The sequence below is a fragment of the Osmerus mordax genome, chromosome 13 (assembly GCF_038355195.1).
Source record: "Osmerus mordax isolate fOsmMor3 chromosome 13, fOsmMor3.pri, whole genome shotgun sequence".
In the NCBI taxonomy this organism is placed as follows: domain Eukaryota; kingdom Metazoa; phylum Chordata; class Actinopteri; order Osmeriformes; family Osmeridae; genus Osmerus; species Osmerus mordax.
Window position 1 is genome coordinate 14,867,447 of NC_090062.1, and position 14,007 is coordinate 14,881,453.

The 14,007-nt window shown below is 46.5% G+C and overlaps 2 protein-coding genes across 3 annotated transcripts; one reads left to right on the forward strand and one right to left on the reverse strand.

The window, feature by feature from the left end:
* The first annotated feature begins 972 nt into the window (after nt 1–972).
* Nucleotides 973–11,449, forward strand: LOC136955024 (NAD(P) transhydrogenase, mitochondrial-like). Its single transcript, XM_067248597.1, has 21 exons — nt 973–1,266; nt 2,048–2,277; nt 2,422–2,639; nt 2,722–2,809; nt 2,895–2,983; nt 3,127–3,314; nt 3,416–3,549; nt 3,638–3,829; nt 4,273–4,426; nt 4,513–4,674; nt 4,777–4,887; nt 5,029–5,174; nt 5,344–5,539; nt 6,286–6,519; nt 7,091–7,251; nt 7,499–7,678; nt 7,776–7,935; nt 9,297–9,378; nt 10,272–10,390; nt 10,772–10,887; nt 11,041–11,449. The coding sequence occupies exons 1-21, from the start codon at nt 1,131–1,133 to the stop codon at nt 11,185–11,187; spliced, it is 3,243 nt and encodes a 1,080-aa protein (XP_067104698.1). The 5' UTR covers nt 973–1,130; the 3' UTR covers nt 11,188–11,449.
* Nucleotides 11,432–13,835, reverse strand: dtwd1 (DTW domain containing 1). 2 transcript variants are annotated; one of them, XM_067248598.1, is made up of 5 exons: nt 13,420–13,631; nt 12,838–13,162; nt 12,537–12,680; nt 12,138–12,411; nt 11,432–11,964 (listed from the first exon to the last, which is right to left on the reverse strand). In XM_067248598.1, the coding sequence occupies exons 2-5, from the start codon at nt 13,144–13,146 to the stop codon at nt 11,735–11,737; spliced, it is 957 nt and encodes a 318-aa protein (XP_067104699.1). In that variant the 5' UTR covers nt 13,147–13,162; nt 13,420–13,631; the 3' UTR covers nt 11,432–11,734. The 2 variants fall into 2 exon arrangements, with proteins under 2 accessions (XP_067104699.1, XP_067104700.1); XM_067248599.1 differs by adding an exon at nt 13,824–13,835 and having other exon boundaries at nt 11,823–12,411; nt 13,420–13,634.
* Between the last annotated feature and the right edge of the window lie 172 nt (nt 13,836–14,007).

Consider the following 14,007-nt stretch of genomic DNA (forward strand, 5'->3'; position numbering starts at 1 on the left):
ATAGTAAAAACCATCATTTTTAGTTTCTTCCTGCATAAAAGTAATCAATGTTGAACATGGTTTAATTGTAGTCGGCCATCTTTTGTGTTTTTTTATTTTATTAAATACAATATGCAAAACCTACAAAGTATGCAACTGCACCTTAGACATTATTGTAGTTTATTTAAAAAATATGATATAAACATACATATAGTTAATTTGAACAATGAAATATGCAGACCCTCTCTTGACATTTTACTTGAGAAATGTTTCGCATTGACAATTCTGTTTTATTCCTCATCATCCGTAAAGCTACATGCGCAACATGTGACATGTTTAATTGTCGTTGTGAGTGGGATCACATGGTCTACTATTATAAGTGAGATAAAAGTGCGATTTCGAAACTTCACTCTCCCTTCCTGTTTCTAACGTGAAGGTCGCCGTGCTGTCCTGGCCAAACACTGATAGTCTAATTTAGCTCAAGAGCAACAGCTCCAGGGCCGTACAGGTGGTGAGAAGAAAGGCTAGGGGCATACAAGGTTAGTGCGAGTAATCTTATGGCTACTGTCGTGACATTCTGTGATATCATGTAAAGTTTGTAAGTCCATTGGACAGCAATGCCACTTGTGTACTCAGACAATGAATGAAATGCTATGAATGAAACCGTATAGTTTTTGCAGATATGAATGAAGTACAATACACCTGGTATGCATGTTCTGCTAATTGTTTTTTGACAGCTGCAGAAGACAAGCGTTTGTGTGTCTGTATGTCAGTGGAATTACTTTGTCCCCTGAGCTCCTGTCCTGCCTGTACTCATAACATACTGTGTGTATAATCTCTCTGCTTGTGCAGCTGTGCCCTGGGCAGCAGGAGGGTCTTAGCACATTCCCACTTCACCGTCATATTTCCAGATCTCGCGAACTTGTCTGGCATGTGTAACCAACCCTGGGCCCCGTATGTGCTTGTCCTGGAGAGCTGAAATGTCACACTGCTGTCTCTAGGCCTTGCAGCAGAGTGTGTGTGTGTTAGGGCTCAGGATTTTGGGGGGGAAAGTGAAATGTGCTTTGTGATCTGAAAGCCGAAGTTGAGTGGATCTTATCTGTGTGTTTTGTGTCGTGAAAAGTTGGCAAGGGGCAGCTCCCACAGAAGTCATGTCGACCCTGCTGCGCTGTGTCTCCGGGTCCTCTGTCACCTTGTTCCAGCAGGGTGTCCGGAAGAAGGTTCACCAGACAGGGAGGAGATGTTTCAGGACATACCCTGTGCTGTGGGACCAGCAGGCTACCAAAGGTAAGTTACAGCCTCTTATCTTTTAAGTCTGCAGTGGTTCGTTTAGCTGGGAGTAGTTAGGTCTCTCCCTCTATCATTGTTGAGCGACGACAAAATATTCTCTTTACAGCTGAATTAAGACTGGAAATGTTTGCACAAGGCTGTAGGAGAACTCACCAAAATAGCTCGGCACTTACACAAACATGTCTAGTTTTTACTCAGCTCTATTTCCAGTGCAAACGCGAGAGGTCAGTTAAAGGTGAAACGTAGATCTTGATTCTCTGTGTTTGTTTCTGCATATAAACACTTGGCCTGCGGGTCAGAGTAGGCGGTAGTGCACAAAGCGGTGTGTCTTGTGCGTTTGTACGTTTTGGGAGTTTCTCTTGAGCTTCAAGGGTAGGTTAACACTTGCCTGGAGAGGCAATGCAGGCCTCTCCATGGAAACTGGCTCAGAGCCAATCAGCTGCTAATAATGTCTCTGCACTAGCGAGGTCATCAAGCCGTGTATGGAGAAATATTTGAAACCGGACTCCACCAAGCCTGTACCCTACCACTCAGTTGTACATGCTGCCCTGTTACGAGGAGCAGCATAAAACAGGGGAAGCTCAACCAGACCTTCTTTTCACTGAACTTATGCAATGCTTCCAACCATAGTGAATCCTTCTAATCTGCCCAAGATGGCGCTGAACAAATGACAGATTTCTAAGGGTTTATATGACTTATGTATGCCCCCGTTGCAACCAAGCTGTATGTACACATTGGCATGCAATGTGAATCTGAGGCTGCAGGTGTGTTTCCCCAGGTGTGCTGTATAAGGACCTGGTGGTTGGTGTCCCTAAGGAGACGTTTCTAAATGAGCGCCGTGTGGCACTGTCTCCCGTGGGCGTTCAGGCTCTGGTCAAACAGGGCTTCAGCGTGCAGGTGGAGAGTGGAGCGGGAGATGAAGCAAAGTTCTCCGACCAGCAGTATGTAGAGGCTGGGGCCACAATCACAGACACCAAGGGGGCATTCGGCTCAGACCTGGTCCTCAAGGTCAGTATCTCTACCATGACCTACTGGCAGCAGATCTCACGAAGCCAAGCTCTGTCTCACTACTCAGATTATGTTGAGACAGAAACATGAGTTCTATCGATGATCAAAATGCCGATCTAAATTATTTGAGTTGTTTTGACGCAGGTTCGGGCCCCTGTCTTAAATGAGGCCCTGGGGACTCACGAGGCAGATCTTCTGAAGCCCAAGTCCACCTTGGTCAGCTTCATCTACCCTGCTCAGAACCCTGAGCTGATGGCCAAGCTGGCAGAGAGGGAGAGCAACGTGCTGGCAATGGACCAGGTGCCCCGAGTCACCATCGCACAGGGCTTTGATGCCCTCAGCTCCATGGCCAACATCGCAGGGTAAAGGACACACCCTGGCGTGCACTCACTCACAAGCACATGGGGACTTGGGCACGTGACAGTTTGTCCTTTTGTTGTGCAGGTACAAATCTGTGGTTCTGGCTGCAAACCACTTTGGCAGATTCTTCACTGGTCAGATCACTGCGGCAGGAAAAGTACCCCCAGCAAAGGTAACCACTGTACAATTGGAAAACAAAACCTAAACATAGTTGGTAGAAAGTGGGATGTCATCATGTGGCGTGTTACTGCCGGCAGGTTTTGGTTATTGGTGGTGGGGTAGCTGGCTTGGCAGCAGCAGGAGCAGCTAAGTCTATGGGAGCCATCGTCAGAGGGTTCGACACCAGGTACAGGACACTCTCTGTCTGACTGGTCTTGAGCCATGATGAGTGTTATTTTTAACCTTTTAGTTTGACCATTTTTGAGCGCTAGATTGACCATGTTAGCTGTATGCTACTTTTGAAATATCTTTTTTTGATACGCATCTCAGGCCGGCAGCCCTAGAGCAATTTAAGTCGTTCGGGGCGGAGCCTCTGGAGGTGAATGTGGCAGAGTCTGGAGATGGTGTTGGTGGCTATGCAAAGGAGATGTCTAAGGAGTTCATTGAGGCTGAAATGGCTCTGTTCGCCAAGCAGTGCAAAGATGTGGATATCGTCATCAGCACTGCTCTTATTCCAGGTAACTAAACCCCTCCTTTGTCTATTTTTCTACTCTTTTTCCTCCTTTCCCGTCTCCATCCATTCATCCCCATCTATGTTACTTTCTCCATCTGTCCACAGGCAAGCGAGCTCCCATCCTGATCAAGAAGGAGATGGTGGAGTCTATGAAGGATGGCTCTGTGGTGGTGGACCTAGCTTCAGAGGCTGGGGGCAACATTGAGACCACCAAGCCGGGGGAACTCCACGTTTACAACGTGAGGTCCTAGCGATGCTGTCGCATTGGAAGAACGGGAGTTTACCCAGAGTTGACAGTCTTTTTTAGATTTCTTTGTTTGTTTCCAGGGCGTCACACACATCGGATATACCGACCTGCCCAGCCGCATGCCCACCCAGGCCAGCACCCTGTACTCCAACAACGTGCTGAAGCTGCTCAAGGCCATCAGCCCAGATAAGGACTACTTCCACTACGAGCCCACTGATGAGTTTGACTACGGGACAGTTGCCCATGTGATCCGAGGGACACTGGTCATGCAGGTGATGTTCACGCCCCTCCCTCCCTCAGAGGAAATTTGTTTTATTCTGCTGTGCCAGGGAGACCAGCCAAACTGGCACCAGATAACGCCCTCATAGTTGGAACTGTAACAAGGATTGGGAATGTTATGAATTATTTTTTAATGTAGTTTTGTACAAGTTCTGACCTTGACACATTATTGAGAGCAGAAAGCGCAGGTATGTAACATATCTGCTTACCCTGTGCTAAACTCGGCATTATTCCTGAAAGATGTGAAAATTATTCTTTTGACAGAATTGTTCTCCAAATGGTTCTCAAATCTTTTAAATTAAAAACAAGAATTGAACGTTACCCAATTTGACTATTGACCATCCATTAGGGCTTGAAAACAAAATAATCTAATTTAGCATGGCACAGTTCCACAACACGCTTGTTTTACCCTCCATTCCTTGTTCTGTGTATCCAGGAGGGCAAGAACCTGTTTCCATCCCCCCTCCCTAAGACAGCGCCCCCTGCAGCCCCTGTCAAACACAAGACCATCGCAGAACTGAATGCAGAGAAGGCTGCTGAGATCTCCCCCTTCAGGCGCACTCTGAACTCCGCTGGTGTCTACACTACAGGTCAGACACACACACACACACACACCACACACACACTAGTCGCATACACGCACACAAACGCTAACTGTGCACTTTGTCTTTTGCAGGGCTGTCTACGTGCTTGGCGCTGGGTATCGTCGCTCCCAACGCGGCCTTCAGTCAGATGGTGACGACGTTTGGCTTAGCCGGGATCGTTGGATACCACACGGTGTGGGGCGTGACCCCTGCGTTGCACTCCCCACTCATGTCTGTCACCAATGCCATCTCAGGTCAGAGGGTGGAAACGGAATCCAAACAATAGATCTGGAATGAGTTTTCATTGGCCGGTAGACATTCCGCTCAGTCAGATTTGTGGTAATTGTGTGTTTCAGGTCTGACAGCGGTGGGAGGTCTGGTTCTGATGGGGGGTGGCCTCACCCCCTCTTCTCTCCCTCAGAGCTTGGCTCTGGCAGCTTGTTTCGTGTCTTCCATCAACATTGCCGGTCTGACTCCGCTCACGCAAACACATGAAATGACTGTGATGTATACAGTTGCAAAAACAATATTATTCTACCAAAGATCCAAGAGTCAGCTTCTCTTCTATTATTTATCTTTTGCCGTTTTCCAATTGACTGTGTGTGTAGGTGGTTTCCAGATCACACAGAGGATGCTGGACATGTTTAAGCGCCCCACGGATCCGCCAGAGTATAACTACCTGTATGCGCTACCAGGAGCTGCTTTCATAGGAGGCTATGGAGCTTCGGTTGCAGCTGGGTACAGCATCGAGCAGGTGCTGCAACGCTCACACTGGTCTTCAGACATCTTACAAGATTCATATTTGCTATGCTGGTGGTGGGGGTAATATTCAAAGAGAGGAAGGTTACAAATGGTTTCTCCTGTTCTTTTGCAGACCGTGTTTTAGAACCTGATCGTGTTTTTTTTTGCGGCTTGTTTTCCAGATGATGTATTTGGGCTCGGGAATGTGCTGTGTGGGTGCGCTGGCTGGTCTGTCGGCCCAACGCACTAGCCGCTTGGGCAACACCCTGGGCATGATGGGAGTGGCTGGGGGTATTGCCGCCACCCTAGGTGCCTTGAAGCCCTCCCCTGAGCTCCTGTCCCAGATGTCCCTGGCCATGGCCACTGGAGGAACCCTGGGTATGTTGCCTCCCTCCTGCCCCTCCCTTCTGCCCCACAGCATCACATTTAGTCATTTTGCAGACGCTCTTATCCAGAGCGACTTACAGTACAATGAAAGATACAGGAGTAGTACAGGAACATCCTCTCTCTCTTTCTCTCTATCAGCATCACTGATGGAGAGAAAACAATAAAGGAATACTATATGAAAAGGTCAGATGTTTTCCCTGTAACCCAGTACCACTGTTTAGAACTGGAGGGAAAACCGTGATAAATCAGTTAACGTGCTAGCACGCAATTGCGTTCGTTTACTATGATTATGGAATGGGTTTCGCAGTGTACGATTGAACATCAATCACCCTGTCAAGATTTAGATGATATTGTTGATATCTTCATTATGTCTGTGAAGCACTGTATCATGGATGTTTGATAGAAATTTGATGAATTATGTTATTCTCTGTCTGGACACACACACCAAAGCAAGTGTGTTTACGGTTACCATATCCTCCTGAGAAGTAGTAATTTTTTGGGTGCTTTTGACAACACGTTTTGAGCGTGACTCTAGACAATTTGGCTGGCTTTGAACTTAATGCCCATTATGGATACAAAGGGAATTGAAAACAGGTGATATATTTTCTATCTATATAAATATATTTTACTTTGTGTTGGTTGGGTAAAAGTATGTGTGATAGATGGGTAAACCCCTTAAACTGTGGGGGGAAAAAGGAGGTTTTAATCTGTGTGTGTGTGTGTGTGTTGGTTCCTAGGTCTGACCATTGCCAAGCGTATCGAGATCACAGACCTGCCCCAGCTGGTCGCAGCCTTTCACAGCCTCGTGGGGCTGGCGGCTGTGCTCACCTGCGTAGCAGAGTACATGATCGAGTACCCCCACCTGGAGATGCACCCGGCAGCCAACATGGTCAAGACCGTGGCCTACCTGGGGACCTACATCGGAGGGGTCACCTTCAGCGGGTCACTGATAGCCTACGGCAAGCTGCAAGGTATTGGGACATTCTGGAAAACAATTAATTTAAATCACGTTTGTGTATTTTTTTTTTATTATTGCACGTGAGCATCATGGGGTACATTCATCATTCCATTCAATCCAGCGTTCACATTAACTGTTTGCTCCCAGAAAGTTTCCGAGTGCAGTGAATGCTGTACTATGCGGACATGCACTTGTGCATACACACACATTCACACACACCTAGTAAACTCTGTCCTCTGGTGCTGATTACATCCTTTGATATTGCCAAAGCTAAAGATCCCTCTGCTAAATCCTGGCTTAGTTATATTCGTGTGTGTGGTTCTCTATGTGGGCTGGTCTTGAGAAAATGACTGGCTGTTCTTTGCGGAGGGCTGCTGTCTGAGCTCTGGATGTAAGACGGTGAACCCCATTAGTGGGGTTGGACTGAGAAAGACATTCCTGTGAGCTCAGAGACACTGCAGAAAGCCTGAGAAGTGCAGCTGGGGCCATCTCTTCTCTCAGTCCAGGGAAGACTGGATAGAATCAGATTTGCTCTCTTCGGCATGTACTGTTCTAATTCATGTTGGGACGTTCCCTGGTTTCAGGCGTTCTGAACTCCGCCCCCCTGTTGTTGCCGGGGCGCCACATGCTGAATGCTGGTTTGATGGCGGCGTCCATGGGTGGCATGGTGCCATTCATGCTCAGCACCAGTTACACCACAGGCATGGGCTGCCTCGTGGGGGTGTCTGGCCTCTCCACCATCATGGTAAGAGCTGCAGGCCTCAAAGAAGAACTTCTGGGGGCTCATTGGTGGTTCACTTGTAGAGTGCATACCACATGGGCTGAGGCCCTGCAGCACTGGCCTGTGTTTGATTCCAGCCTGGGCTGTTTCCTGCATGCCTCTCTGTCTCTCTGTCTCTCTGTCTCTGTCTCTCTGTGTAAAAAAATTAATAAAATAAACTGAACAACTCTCCCAAGTAACATGGAATTAACATGTGATTGTGTCGTTGCAGGGTGTGACACTGACCGCGGCCATAGGGGGCGCTGACATGCCTGTGGTCATCACTGTGTTGAACAGCTACTCTGGCTGGGCCCTCTGTGCAGAGGGATTCCTGTTGGACAACAACCTCATGACCATTGTTGGAGCTCTGATTGGTTCCTCGGGTGCCATTCTCTCCTACATTATGTGTGTGGTGAGTGTACACACACACACACACACACACACACACACACGTTGTGTACAAATATATTTTTAATTCTTCCTCATTCCTTGTTTCCCCCTCTTCCCAGGCCATGAACCGATCTCTGCCCAATGTGATCTTGGGAGGCTATGGAACCACCACCACAGCAGGGGGTAAACCCATGGAGATTGTTGGCACCCACACTGAGGTCAACGTGGACCAGTCCATCGAGTTGATCAAAGAGGCCAGCAGCATTATTATCACACCAGGTACACACACACACACACAAACACACACGCGGGTCAGTAAAGAGTCTCCAGGAAGGGGGTCAGTCACCCCTGAAACACACAATATCCACCGGCCATGAGAGGAGGAGATAGAAGTTTGGATCGAGATCAAAGAGATTGTAATCATACCCACGTGTCTTGTCAGACTGTATTTCTGCAGGGGCTGTGTGTACTTTACTCTGCAGTCCAGATGAAGCTGCTATACCAGTCCTCCACTGTTTTTATCAGGCTCGATTTACGAACCATTGGATTTTAGTTGTCTTTACAATTGGTTAATGACAAACGATTGCAGGCGACTGGGAAAGTTGTTTTTAGGACAGTATTTTGATTGGTAATTGTGAGAATACGATGGCTTCGGAATGAATATCAATGTACTTATTACCTTTGTTAGTGGTTAAGCCTGACCAGATGCATATGTTCACCATAAGAGGGAGCTGTTTGTCTAAGTATGACCTTAGACACACACACACGCACACGCACGCACGCACACGCGCACTCTATCCCAGCCAATCTCCAAAACTACACTCACATTGTTCCCTTCAGCCAAACAGTCCCAACTTCCCTGGCAGTGTTTACACTTAGAGATACAAAGCATGTCCTGCCAATCGAACTGCTTACATACTGCCAAATACGGACAAATAGTTTTGGATGTTAGGGTTAAAGTTTGGCAATGGGGTTGATATGATGCAAAAAGAGAGCAAGAGTTGGCAGCAGCGGTACGCCTCAATTGATTTATTGATTTAGAGGATGGATTTGTATTAGTTTTGCAACCAAAGGGTGAAAAAAAGACGTTCATCAAAAAAAGTCACAGTGAGTCAAAAATGACTCAGCCATCAAGGACCATGTTCAAAACCCACAGCTTGCCTTGTTTCCATAGAATTTGTTTGGAACACCAGTAAAGGGCAAAACAGTCAGGTTAAACACATTGATGTGATTACTGCCTCGAGGGGGAGAGTGAACCATGATGAGACACTGAGTCAGACTCTATAACAGTGTGTCCCAGGAACATGATGGAGCAGAAGGCTGTAATTGCCCTGTGTGGGTCCGGGTGTACCGGTTAAGGGTTATGGGATTGAACTCTTCCAAAGGGACATGATTATAGCAGCGCTCTACTACTGTAGCAGCAGGGAGTGCTCACCTCTGACCTCCACCCAGATACCTGACCACCAGGGTCAGGCTAGGTTTACACAGACGCTGCACGCTCGGCGACACACACAGACGGAGGTATTGGCTCTGTCTGAATTCAGACAAACGGAACCAGTAGACAGAAATGTTAGTATCTTGGGGTCTTTCGCCCTCCTAAAGTGATTCCCAGGCTGTGTGTTGGTTGTGTTTTTGTCCAGGTTGGGGTCTGTGTGCGGCAAAGGCCCAGTATCCTATTGCAGACATGGTGAAGATGCTGACGGAACAGGGCAAGACAGTCAGGTGGGTCTGCTACACCTATACACTCCTGGTTCACCTCCCTGCCATCGTTCACTGTCTAGCTCGGTGTGTTGTTTACATGTGCAGGGCATGACACATCCTCCCCACACTACGGTATGAGATAAGGACTGAAACGATTCGTGTTCTTGATAAATCTTTCATTGAGTTTCACAATTGCTTCAACTAACAGACCCTTTCCTGGTTTTGAACAGTCATAGAAAGGAAGACAAAACACATCTGGGCCTGATGTATTACACTGGGAAACATCTTTTATTATCTAAATTAAGTGCAAAGCTGTGAAGCTCTATCTGAGTAGTTCCAGACAGTATTTATGAGGGCAGGGAAGACTGAGAAGGGACCAGAAGTTTTCTGTATCTGATCCTGTGGACCAGAGAATCAGGACCAGGGCTTTACTGATCTAAAGAAAATCACCTCTAATTTTCACTATCTGGCTTGCTAGTGAAGGGGATACACATTTTATGTTGTTCCTCTCTTTAGCTTTTAAGTTAACAGAATGTTACCCTGTAGCTTGTGCTGCTGGATAGGCACATCTTGTAATTCTACTACTAACAAATGTTTTTTTGATTTAACCCTTGTGCTGCCTTCGGGTCGTGCTGCCTTCGGGTCACATGACCCAAAGGTTCATAACGAACCATCGTTGTGTTTACCCCATTTTACCCAATACAAAAACAAATAAAAATAATTTTATTTTAACCTCTGCAATGTGGGGGGTCTGAGACAGCCCAACAGTTAAAAGAAAATGCTTCACTTTGTTTTTGTATGAGGTAAATTTGTCGCAATACGACGGTGGGTCACAATGACTGATGGGTCGGAATGACCCGAAGATAACACAAGGGTTAACTACAGAATAACCTGTGATCTTTTTCTGTGGGCAGGTTTGGTATCCACCCTGTAGCAGGTCGTATGCCTGGCCAGTTGAATGTGCTGCTGGCCGAGGCTGGTGTTCCCTACGATGTAGTCTTGGAGATGGATGAGATCAATAATGACTTCCCAGGTAACCCCAGACATACTCTGACTTATCGACTGGAAAGCTTGTTAGTTTTCCTGAAGAGAAAATAGATCTTTCATATCTATATCAGTCACGAGACAGGGTGGTGGTTCCACTCAATCAGAACATGTAATAAATACCGATCCTTTCATCTTAGTACAGAGCCAGTAATGTTCATTGCGTAATGATGTTTAGACATGCCATGTATCAGGACAACCGGCTGTTTTCATAGCAACCAGGCAGTCAGTTGAAGACACATGGTTCTGTTTATGAGCGGGAGATATGCAGGGGAAACCCGATCATGCTGCTTGTGCAGGCCCGATAAGTGCGCCTTTTAGTGTCTAATAGAACGGAATAGTTATTTATCTGACTGTGTTTGACGGGCAGAGACGGATCTGACGCTGGTTATTGGTGCCAATGACACTGTGAACTCGGCAGCACAGGAGGATCCTAACTCCATCATTGCCGGCATGCCCGTGCTCGAGGTCTGGAAGTCCAAGCAGGTGGGTCTCCTCCTTTCACACAGTCCCAATTCTCATTCCATTGATATGGAATTTGGAAAGAGATGTCCTGACTGGTGCCAATTGTCACAACTGCATGCATTTGGGCCGTGTTGCGTATGGTGTATTCAGCGGAATGCCCTGTCCCTCTTCCAGGTGATTGTGATGAAGCGTACACTGGGGGTGGGGTACGCCGCAGTGGACAACCCCATCTTCTACAAGCCAAACACTTCCATGCTGCTGGGAGATGCCAAGAAGACATGTGACAACCTACAGGCCAAGATCAGAGAGGCCTACTACTAGGACTAATACAAACTCCCCATAGGCTTACCCTCATGTATTTATTTCTCTTGAATCCAGATGCCAGAATAATTGTTCACTTTAGAAACATGTAGAATGTCTAGTAGTTTATTTGGGTCCTCCAGTAAATGTGATGACAATAGTGGTAAAGGAATAGACAATGTTTTACCAGAAGTGCCAAACATTAACCAAAATCATTGATTTGAGAAAAAAACTACCGAGTTGCATGTCCTGCCTGATTTGTAAATAAAAATGTTTGAGTTTACTATATTTGGGAATCTTTTGAATACACACAACGCATCAATCTGAAGATTTAGCAATTCTGCCTGACATTGTAAGATGTCTCAGGAAAGTATTTGGTCAAACACAGAACTGTCTTTGCACCTCCAGTGCGCAACTGAAAAGTTTTTAAATTAGTTCATGTTACCATACTATTTCGAGAGGCTGAGCCCCTTTCTTGAGCCGCGAACCCATTATGTTTTCAATGAGATTAGAATGACAAATCAAAGTTCAACTTGAAATCCATTTAATATATTTCTTATAAAAAGTGTCAGAGTTTTCCTGCAGAGGTCTTGGCCTTCGTGATGAGGGTGTGCAGGTAGGAATAGAAGAACAGCAGGTTGTCATATTCTCCTCTGTACTCCTGAGACAAGCACTGCTCATGATAGTCCTTCAGGAAATAGTAGATGGCTTCAATGGTTGCCAGGTAAGTGTCAGGTGATCCCTTCTGATGGCGCCAAAAACATGTCTTCCTGGTCTTGAGCTCTACCTGTAACAGGGCTGCACAGTGGAGAACCTCCGTGAGACAATGTAGCAGTAAAGCCCACACAGGTGGCAAAGCACAGCTATGACTGACGTAACACTGGGATGAGGTAAGTTTCCACGAAACACTGTACAACGCTGAAAGCCTTTTGAGAAAGGTTCACTATGTAAAAGCAATTTGTCACAATTACCCTGAAGTCTCTCATCTGTGATGATTCTGTTGGTCTGGTTCCATGTGCTGTCGATGAAGACCACCCTCAGAAGAGGACCGGCCCCTGACCCAGGGCCTTCAGCCACATGTGGGGCCCCTAACCTTGGTTCCTCAGCTGGTGTCTTCCCACATCTCAGCCTCTTTGGGTGGGGCTCCTCAGGGGAATCAGCTGACCTCCTGCCAGCCATGTGCCTTAAACGCTGCTTCATGTCCTCCATGGAAACTGATCCAGGACCAGGGAACACCAGCACCACCTGGGAAGAGCATCCGAGCAGAGAGGGGGTGGATGATAGGGTCACACTCATCTCATCCCTACACAGGGTTTGTGATGACTGTGACTTGCACTCAAAATGTAAAAATCAAGGAAACGCAAACTAACTTTGTGCTTTTCACCTTCAAATTCAGGTATGCAGGGGTATGTGTATATGGTCACATCATCAGGAGCGAGGATTTTGGCGTGGACAGCAGTGCTCTTGCCATCAACTTCACTGGGGTGTTTGATGATGTCAATCTTCACCGGCAGCTGAAATTACATGTATAACAGTTTTGTTAACATACAGAGTTGAGTGAAAGATGAATTGTTCATCTGTTCCAAGGTGGGCTGCCTGCACTAAGCGGTTATGTCCAACCCCCACACATGCAATGTTAACAATCAAGTTGAATCCCAACCTTTCACTGACCTTGACCGAGGGGATTTCTATGTGGCTGACACCCACTAATGAGCAGCATGTGTAGCAGAAGAACATCCTTGATCCCCCACATTTAGAGCACTTTACCCTTCCCCTCTGCTGCGCTTTCTCCAGCACTGCATGGGAAGCAAGACTCAGACCATGAAGAGGCTGATCAGGATGCTCGTGTCTGACAGATGGATTACAGGAGACTGTTTTGAGGTTGTCAGGACAGCCCTGACTCTGAGCTTCATCCAGGATTGTGTCTTGTTTTGGTGGTTCTGACAAATCCGTGCTGGTCAAAATCCCCGGACCCGACATACTGATAAAGTCCTGTCTGGAAGTCAATGACAACAAACAGACATTACCGGCTAGTTTTAGGGTTAGTCTAAAGAACGTATCCCACGAAGTTATAAGAGATAGTTCGGAAAGGTAGATAGCTAACTTGAAGTATGAGAGATCAAATGATATTATCTAGATATCCAGGACTTAATATCGCAGCTGAAATGACTGGGACTCGAGTTGCAGCGTATGAAGAAGCTAGCGAGCCAGGTAGCTTAGCTTGGCTAACTATCAACGTGTTGCACCCCTTACCACAGAATTTCGATCCAAGCACGCTGTTCCTTATCCTCAAAACCTATTGCCCAAGTGACTTCACACCGTTGATCATTTAGGTATCTGACAACCAAAAGCATATTTTGCAAGATGTATCTGCATGAATTGGGCCAGCATGCGTTGGTTCTTCTTCTACGCCGGATGTTCTTTCGACTAGTCTCTAAACAGGTGTTGCGCCCCCAGATGACCCCCGCCTGGAAAAACCACAAACCACTCGAATCAAAAAGTTAACAATTTCGTCTTGATATCGCACCCAAACGGAGGGAGACAGTGTCTCACATTCAATTTTTTTGTTAAGACAATAAAAGAGAATAACGTTGGATATGTTTTTCTCAACACAAAATCCTTAAAACTCGTCATTCAAAACGAACACACACCAATACCTTTCTTGCTCCACGATATTGCATTCTGAGGAAATATACCCCAGCTATGATTACCAAAGGAAATGTATTTAGTTTAGCAGGTTCAAAGTATTTCACATGGCTCTTCTTAGTACCAATGTAGGCTATAGGTTCAAAGGCATGCGTTTTAAATGCAGTTAGCCTGCGCGTAGGGTTTTGGGTGCGA

Bases quoted from the DNA above. Each gene is read 5' to 3' on its own strand.
- LOC136955024 (XM_067248597.1), top strand. From the start codon at position 1,131: ATGTCGACCCTGCTGCGCTGTGTCTCCGGGTCCTCTGTCACCTTGTTC. The intron at 5,175-5,343 runs GTGCTGCAACGC...CTTGTTTTCCAG, and splicing joins CTGGGTACAGCATCGAGCAG to ATGATGTATTTGGGCTCGGG. The intron at 10,888-11,040 runs GTGGGTCTCCTC...TCCCTCTTCCAG, and splicing joins AGGTCTGGAAGTCCAAGCAG to GTGATTGTGATGAAGCGTAC.
- dtwd1 (XM_067248598.1), bottom strand. From the start codon at position 13,146: ATGTCGGGTCCGGGGATTTTGACCAGCACGGATTTGTCAGAACCACCA. The intron at 12,412-12,536 runs GTTAGTTTGCGT...TGCTCTTCCCAG, and splicing joins TTGAAGGTGAAAAGCACAAA to GTGGTGCTGGTGTTCCCTGG. The intron at 11,965-12,137 runs GTAATTGTGACA...TCCACTGTGCAG, and splicing joins CACAGATGAGAGACTTCAGG to CCCTGTTACAGGTAGAGCTC.